The 9,627-nt window shown below is 35.3% G+C and overlaps 1 protein-coding gene across 1 annotated transcript in view; it reads right to left on the bottom strand.

Moving 5' to 3' along the window:
* Positions 1-640: 640 nt before the first annotated feature.
* FBXO3 (F-box protein 3) overlaps positions 641-9,627 on the bottom strand; it is a 32,429-nt gene continuing 23,442 nt past the window's right edge. Inside the window, exons 9-11 of the mRNA XM_007181046.2 lie at positions 8,735-8,850; positions 6,908-7,098; positions 641-1,767 (exon numbers count right to left, since the gene is read on the bottom strand). Coding sequence (XP_007181108.1) covers positions 1,591-1,767; positions 6,908-7,098; positions 8,735-8,850 — 484 coding nt within the window. The 3' untranslated portion in view covers positions 641-1,590. The remainder of the gene's footprint in view (positions 1,768-6,907; positions 7,099-8,734; positions 8,851-9,627) is intronic.

Raw genomic sequence — 9,627 nt, 5'->3', positions numbered from 1 at the left:
TCTGCCTGCCAATGCAGGGGACACGGGTTCGAGCCCTGGTCTGGGAAGATCCCACATGCCACGGAGCAACTAGGCCCGTGAGCCACAACTACTGAGCCTGCGCGTCTGGAGCCTGTGCTCCGTAACGAGAGGCTACGATAGTGAGAGGCCCGCGCACCGCGATGAAGAGTGGCCCCTGCTTGCCGTAACTAGAGAAAGCCCTCGCACAGAAATGAAGACCCAACACAGCCAAAAATAAATAAATAAATAAAAATTAAAAAAAAAAAAGGATAGGCATAATAGATTTGGGAGCCTATTTAAAAAGAAATAAGCAGGAAAAACTACTTACTCCACTTCAGAACATTTTGACATGTGCCAGTATGAAAGACTAAGTTTGCCTTCATGGTCCCTGATGGCAGCTGCTTAATCCTGTATATACCTCCCTCTTCCTACAGTTTTCCCTACTAAAGAACTGTTCCTGGGGGAATTGCAAGGTGGAGTACATGACAGAGTATCATCAAAGCCAGGAAATGACTTTGAATGGGCCTCTGGCAATAGGCCAATGAGTTTTGATCTCATCTTCCATCTTAAGAGCAAAGGCTTATTAATATTAGTTTATGGGAAATAGGCAATTATACAAAATACAGGATCGGAACCAAAATACGTTTTCAAAATGTGAGTTTTTGACACTTGGAGGATTTCATTCCAAACTCTCAATTATATAATTACAAAAAAATCCATGTTTTAGGGAAACAGACTTAATCTTAACTTAAAATTCATGTCACTTATCACAAAGTTAGACAGTCAAGTATATAGGGGGGAAACAAAACAGAAGCAGTATTTCCAAATTTAGACTACATGAGATATTGTGAAGAATCTTTTGTTAATAAACAACACAATACATACTTTTACACACTACACTTCAAAAATGATGCATCTGTGAACAATGTGATAAAGGTCATAGTGTTGAAGACTTTAAATTCAAGGTTGGCAGAGTTGAAGACTAAATTCAAGGTCAAAGTCATACTGATAGACTTTAAATTCAAGGTTGTTGTGATGAAAACTCTAAATTTAAGAACAGATTGTCTAAGAAAGGACAACTAGCATTCAAGCTATTTAGTCAATTAGTTCCCTGTGAGTACAAAATATATAGGACTCACTAAATGGATTAGCCTAATTACAAATTCTGTTCATTTCTAAATAACTTATAAGTCTTTTCACAGAATCATTCAGTCACACAGTTTCTCTCTATCCTTGTGTAGGTATTTCTGCTTCATTTTAAATCCTTATTCTACTCCCTCCCATTTCCATATTTTTATAAGTATAAAATATCTTTAAACAAAAAAATGTCTGTTCCTTAGCTAGAGAACTATTCTCCCACTGACTTCTAGAAGAGGAAAAAAAGATTCCCATTTCCTCCTCTACCTCAAAAACACTAAGCAAACTCAAACCATCCAGTTCCTAAAGTAGTGTCATATAGAACCCAGGTCCTGGCACAATATTTCATGCTAGTTTTCCTTCTATAAACTGAGAACAATTTAGTTATTTACATTACTGAGAAATCTATTTAACAGGCTGATTCACCCCAGGGCTTCCATCAGCAGAGGCTTGCTAAAAAAGGCGAGAGCAGCGGCGTCTTCGAATGGGAACATCAAAGACTCTCCTCCGTCTCTCCTCCTCGTCATCTTCATCAGATTCATCCATATCTGCCGAATCATCATCATCGTCTTCCTCCTCCTCCTCCTCTTCTTCTTCTTCCATCTCTTCATATTCATCAGGACCCATTTCCTTGAAAGAGAAAACAATCTTTTGATAAGAACTTCCATCAGTTTTTTTACTCTTATTTAATATAAATTCTCATTTACCTAGAATCTAAACAACTGGGCATGCCAAATATGAATTTTATAGACTTCTCAGAGAATGTTTATAGATTTTTAAAATAGAATTTTATAGCCTTTTATACATTTTCATAATGCACATGCTGATGCAAATTCTAGAGTATATATTCTATCACAAGTTTTAAAATGCTCAATGTGGTTTTAATGGTAAATATATTTCATCAATATAGTACTTATTTTTTACATGGTGGTTGGTAATTCACACAATGTAGCAAACAGACCACTCCTAACAACCCAAGATAAAATTTTACTGAACTTATTAGTGTATTGAGTAACAATTCTTTATTAACCTACATGCTTACAGAAAAGAGGATCTGAAAATATTACTAAGGTATGACCTCTACTGGTAAGTTTTATGTACTGTCAACAGGAGGTCTAAGAGATTTCTGTTGAGCTCCTGGTATAAAGACAATCAGCATCGTTAGACTCTGCTTTTAAATTAATTTGTTGAAGGCTCTCGGAATAAGGCAGTAGTGATGTTGAACATCCAATATCTGAACATCTCTTGGGAACTTCAGTTCCTTTTAAGCAGTGTCTCTAATTGAGTCTTGACCCATCCTGCTGTTGGTTTTCTCTCTCATACATTTGAAGACTCAGTGAGAGGACCTACTGTATTGGACAGAATTCTGAAGGGCAAGGAGGACCTAGCTGGTAATGTGGGAAGTATTGGGAAACTTGGGATGTGATGGCAGCAAAAGTCCTTCCACCAAGGCTTTTATGGCATTGCATATGCAGCATCCCACTACCCCGTGATCGAGTCTCTAACCACTCTCCCCTGTTCACTGCCCTCCAGCTACACTGGCCTCCGTGCAGTTCTTCAGACATACCAAGCACATTAGTGCTTCAGCACCTCTGTACTTGCTGTTCTTCTGCTTGGAACACCCTTCAACCACACATCCACCCAGCTCCCTCTACTTCTTTCAAGTCTGAACTCAAATGTCACCAAGGCCTTCCCTGACACATCTGTCTATCAGAACAACCCAACAACATACTTCTTAGCTCCCTTACTCTGAGTTTTCTCCAGAGCACGTATTACTACTTGACATAGTGAGGCGTGTGTATTTGCTACACTTTGTCTCTTCCAACTAGAATGTAAATTCCAAGCCAGAGATTTTTTTTTTAATCTCCTCAACTTTCTTCTTTTTTTATTTTTTTATTTTTATTGAGGCATAATTGACATACAACATTATATTAGTTTCAGATGTACAACATAATGATTCAATATTTGTATACATTCCAAAATGATCCCCACAATAAATCTAGTTAACATCCATCACCTTACATAGTTACAGGGCTTTTTTCTTGTGATGAGAACTTCTAAGATCTACTCTCTTAGCAACTTCCAAATATGCAGTACAGTGTTATTAACCATAGTCGCCATGCTGTACATCACATCCCTGAAGGCAGAGATTTTGATTATATCGTTCACTGCATTTTCCCCAGCACCTAGTAGGTACTCAATAAATATCTGTTGAGCAAGCAAATTAATTAACGTGGGGGAAAGGAAATGTCCTTTAGAATTTGTCAAAGGAACTGTCACTTGGGATTTATTATAACACTAACAACAACAATCAGAGAAAATATACATAAATATATTTCATTACTTTTATCTTTTGATTTTTTTTTAATCTGGGAAATAAAGACTTTAAAATTCAGTAGAAGGTACAAAAGGGGGAGAGGATTAAAGCTTAGGAAATTCTGAAACATTAAATCCAGGTAGTATGATTATTAATTATCTTAAGGAAAAAAACAGAAAAACTGTTAAATCAATGTAGCTAAAGAGGGAGATTGCTGATGATCTCAGACAAAAGTGTACATATACAAACAGTAGATGGAAAGAGGAACACACAGACAAGAATGGAAATAAATAAGCAGCAGGAGCCTCTAACGTGTCCAAAAACAAACTACCTAGACCAAGAAAAGGCTTAAGACCAATCAAAAAATGTTTTATAGCAACATTCAAAGTATAAAGCAAAAGGAAGTATTAAGTATGATAATATATGGTTAGTGGACAAATAGGGGAACAACTCAACGTCCATATCAAGAAAACTAATTTTTAAACAGAAAAGGTACAATACAAATAAACACAATACAAATACAATCCCCACTGCCTCTTTCATGTTGATTAGAAATAAGTCCAGAATTCTCATTTCATTTTATTGAGTTCTCATCCTCGAGAAAGAGGAAACATTTTCCACAAGGCAGATCAAGATTTTATATCCTTCTTTGTGGTTGGGAGGAAACTAAAACTCTAAGTAAGAACATAGTTAAGAGAGGGTTGAACATGTAATGAGTTTATTATTGTAATTTGAAATTATAAATTTAAAAATTTAAAACTTTAAAAAAGGAGTAATATTATAAAACTTCTCAGTTTTAATTTTTAACATGATAAATGTCATATAACCCATATAAGCAAGAGTTCTTTGGAGTCCTCAATAACTTCTAAGAGCTGAAGGGGATCATGAGATGGAAAAGTCTGAGAACTACTGTCCTTAAGTAAAGACTATTCTATCCCCACCCTAACAAACATTAAAAACAAGCCTCAACAGGATCGACTGACCCAATAGTAACTTAACTACACAAACTACCTGTGTAAACAAATGTCAACACTCTTTACACTTTAGGTCAGGAATATATAGCAACTTTAGGGCAAGGAATATTGCCATAGATAGAGATTTTATAACAATAAAAGAAGCACTTCATTAAAAACACGTAACAATCCTAAACATATTTGCGTATAATTAAAATACATGAAGCAAATTAAAAAGAATAAAAATTCAGAATTAAAAAAATAGAGAAAACTGTAATTATAGTTGGAGATTACAACAATCATCTCTCAGAGAACACACACACATACAAAAGATCAGTAAATATATAGAAGACTTGAAAAATAGTCAACCAATTTGACTTGCCATTTATAGAATTAATATTCCCCCAAATATCAGAATATACATTCTTTTCAAATACACAAGGATCATTTACCAAGATAGACCATAATGCTGGGCCATAAAACATTTAAAAAGATTGAAATTATACACAGCGAGTTCTCTAACCATAACAAAACTAGAAATCAATAACCAAAAGGTAACTGGAAAAGCTCCAAATGTTTGGAAATTCATACATTTCTAGAAAAGACATAGATCAAAATTAAATTACAAGGGAAATCTGAGAATATTTTGAATTAAATGTTAATGAAAATAATGCATCAAAATTTGTGAAATGTAGCTAAAACAGTGCTTAGAGAGAAGGTCTAAAATCAATAATTTAAACTTCCACCTTAAGAAGTAAAAAAAAAAGCAAATTAAACCCACAGTAAGTGGGAGAGAAATAAAGATAACTCCAGAAATCAATGAAACAGAAAATGAACAAATAGAGAGAAACAGTGAAACCAAAAATTGTTCCTTTAAATAATCAATAAAAGTGACAACCCCCTAGCTAAGTTGATGAACAAAAGAGAAGATGTACATTACCAATATTAAGAACAAAACACTACATATAACTATAGCTCTTACAGCCATTAAAAGGATATCAAGGGAATACTGCAAATAACTTTTATGGAAATAAATTCAACATTTAGAACAAATGGACAAATTCCTTGAAAGACACAAAATTACCGAAAGTGAAACATGAAACAAAATATGAATATTAAAGAAATAAAATTTATATCTCAAAACGTTCCCACAAGAGAAATCCAGCCCAAGATGACTTCACTGATAAATTGTATCAAACATTTAAGGATGATACCAATCTCATACAGAAATGGGGCTAGTCAAAAACGGAAGACTGTTATAGGAAGTAGCAAATTCACAGTACTGGAAATATACCACTGGGAGGGAAGCTAAACTTCACTTCCAAACCCAGGCTGTAGATTCTTTTCACCAGAAATACCACAAGTATAATGGCCTAAAGTCTCATCATCATCTTTCTCTTTCCAAACTGGAGTTGGGAATGTATCCGCTCTAAGTTAGATCAATATCATGTCTATCTTCCCAGACTTATGTTAGACCCACCCATCGGGGTCATCCCAGGAGCTAGAGGGCTTTTTTTGAACATTTGACACCTATGACTTGATTATATTCTGGGTATGCAATTCATAATTTATTCCTATTGTATAACTCAAGTGTCATAATTTTCTTTAATCATTTTATAGCCTGTAAGATTGGGGTTACCACTATACCTGTCACCCTAGAAATGAGATTTCAAAAATACAACTAGTTGACTTAGGAAATGATCCCAAAGAGAGACTACTAAAAGTGCAAGTCTACCCATTAAATCTTCTTTGTAATGATTTTATAGGATATTTGTATTATTTTTAAAAATTGGGAGTTCTAGCAAAACCACTGTAAGAAATTGCTTCCCCAGTCTTAATGAAATGAAATAAAGGCGATTCTAACTGGTCTAGTGTGGTGATTCTCATTAGGCAACAAAACTGTTTTTGGAAACTAGAAAAGACACTGAAACTTTGAAACTAATAACTACTTTATATGATACTGTAATGGTGGATACATGTCATTATACATACATTCAAACCCACAGAATATGCAACACCAAGAGTGAACCCTAATGTAAACTGTGGACTTTGGGTGATAATGATGTGTCAATGTAGGTTCACCAGCTGTAACAAAGGTACCACTCTGGCAGGAGATATTGATGATGGGGGAGTCTATGCATGAGTTGAAGCAGAGGGTATATGGGAAATCTCTGTACCTTCTGCTCAATTTTGCTGTGAATCTGAAACTGCTCTAAAAAATAAAGTCTATTTAAAACAAACAAACAAATAAAAACAACAACAAAAACATAATAGTAGAGTTACTCTGATTGAAGAATCTGGAGCCTAGTTTACTTACTGTCCACCCCCCCCAACATATTACCACATCTACCCCTTCCCCCAAAGATATTTCCCTCAAAATCTCTCCGGTTCTCTGAAATACCATTTACAAACTATCTGCCTGGGTAATCAACAAAGACCCTCTGTGGAGTTCATTCTACAAAGTCATGTAAAATCAGCACCAGAGGAAAATTTAACCTACCAATCGAGCTATAGACACCCTGAATGTCGGACATGCCATATGGAATCGGGGAATGGCAACATTAAAGATCTTGTCTTTAAAGTAAAGGAAATGGAAGGTATAATATCCTTCCATATAGCCTGATGTTGTAGAGAATGTGGTACAACTTGTGTATTCATATACCCGGCCTGGGCTGATGATTGGAAATTCACCTGCAGAGAAAACAGCAACAATAAATTAAAGTATAATATTTAGTTCTTCATTATAGCAAACACGATATGTCCTTTTTAAACTATATTAAAGAAAATGCATAATTAGAAAAAAATCTAAAAGGAAATATAACAAAATGTTAATATTTTGGGATGGGATTATGAGTATTTTGACATTTTTTTGTACTCTCCTAATTCCCTATAGTGTGTTGGGGGGTGGGGGGTGATATCCAGTAGAATGAAAATTAAAAAAGGAGAGGGGGGCTTCCCTGGTGGTGCAGTGGTTAAGAATCCGCCTGCCAATGCAGGGGACACAGGTTCGAGCCCTGGTCCGGGAAGATCCCACATGCCGCGGAGCAATGAAGCCCGTGCGCCACAACTACTGAGCCTGTGCTCTAGAGCCCGCGAGCCACAACAACTGAGCCTGCACTCTAGAGCCCACAAGCCACAACTACGGAGCCAGTGTGCTGTAACTACTGAAGCCCGTGTGCCTAGAGCCCGTGCTCTGCAACAAGAGAAGCCACTGCAATGAGAAGCCCGCGCACCGCAATGAAGAACAGCCCCCACTTGCCGCAACTAGAGAAAGCCCGTGTGCAGCAACGAAGACCCAACACAGCCAAAAATAAATAAAATAAAATTAATTTATAAAAAAATAATTTAAAAAAAAAGGAGAGGCATTGAAGACAATCTTTAAGACAATGGTAATAAAAAGTGTCACATATTCTAGTTCAAACAGAGATAAGGATAATCTAAATGTTTAAATGTAGCAAGAGACTAAAACATAAAACTCTGAAGATGCATCTTAAGCATTTAGCCCAGACAAAATGGCAGTCACAAGGGAAAGGTTTTACACCAATAGACGAAACGACAGAAAAAGAATTACAGCTTTAATAAAATTCTTTAATATCCAGGAAAAATTCCTTAAAAAGACACGTAGAATATGAATCTATTTGTGGCAATTAATTAAAACAACTTCAATTTAAACTGAATTCTACATATGCTTAGGACCAATAACAAAAGCACATAGCTTAAATAATATTATTTTCCTGAAGTACACATACAAAACGTGAAGAATCTGAGGTCTCAGAAACTTATGATAATCATAATTTTTTTAAATGTCAACGGTAATCAAAGGCTAGAGATGATTGAAATCAAAAAACAATAAAATCTGTGCTATTAAGTTTAATATTTCTCCTGAAATTTCAGAAAGATGACCAATATGAAATTTATTTTCTCTTTCTGCCATACACCCTGTAACCCTACAGAATATGATAATGAATAATTATCCAGCTAACAAAATAAAGCAGTTAAGAAGGAAAAGCAAGAAACCCGTGTGATCTACAGAATGGAAATTCAATCCCTGAATAATTGAGTTTGCTATAATTTTAGAAAAGTTCATGTTTCAGGTACTAAACTGATAAAATAATGACCTTTACACATTATATTTATGAAGCAAAATATTGCATTAGGAGAAGAATTCAGAATCTATGATATCTTTCACACTGAAACACAGCTATTAAAAAGATGCAGTCTTATCCACTAACTACATCATGCATTTGCCAAGCTACGTATCACATATATACTCTCCAAAATGTTTTAGAAGCAACTGATGTATAAACCCAAATCTTGGGACACATACCAACTACTCCAGGTCCTTGAACTTCTTCCACATCACCTTTAGCATTTGTTATTCTCCAGTAGCGACTGTCTAACTGACAAGCCTTCTCAGGAAGTGCATCTTTTGACATTTCAATCCTGGAGAAGAGAATGGAGTGGTAGAGACACGTTGGTTTTTTTCTGTTTAAGAGCTACCGTATTTTGAGCTAAGCCAGTGAAAGGGATTTCCAAAGGAAATTAAGAAACCCAACCCGAAGTCTGTGTAAATCATCTATTCCTGTAAGTTTGCAAAGATACTGGCCTAATTAGCTGGACTCCCCCACAGAAATGCTTTCATTCAATTTACACACTTGACTTTCATTTAGGATTAACAATAGAAAGGGCAACATAAAATTTTTCAAACACAGTGGTGACAACAATCTTTTGCTGTTCAAATAAAGACCAATGTGGGAAACACTTTCTAGAATATGGTGCCACGAAAAACTTCTGTTCTAAAAAATGGAGTCTTTTTTTTCACTACAAGGCTATACAGCCCTTTTCTCCATTAGCTTCTAGAAAGCTCAGAGCAAAATGTCACTATTTCGTGCATCCACTATTCAGTTACTGGGGTTATACCTTGACTCTGTTTTCCAATACTATTATTTCCCTCCTTTTTCTGAGACTCTGCTGACTCTTATTTTCATTTAGAATACCGTACAAGCACGTGTAGGTATTACTATTTTAAGCATATCTCAATCCTAGGCAGGATTAAATTAAACAATTAAAACAACATTCATCTGAATATGTGTAACTGGACATATCAAAGGCTTCATACAATACCAAAATCCTAGAATGCTTTCTGGTTAAGTATACATTACTATTATTTCTAGTATGTATATATGCATGTATATGTATTTTTTAAAAATATATATCATA

The sequence above is a fragment of the Balaenoptera acutorostrata genome, chromosome 9 (genome assembly GCF_949987535.1).
Source record: "Balaenoptera acutorostrata chromosome 9, mBalAcu1.1, whole genome shotgun sequence".
NCBI lineage: Eukaryota > Metazoa > Chordata > Mammalia > Artiodactyla > Balaenopteridae > Balaenoptera > Balaenoptera acutorostrata.
This window is presented reverse-complemented; position numbering and strand designations above follow the sequence as displayed.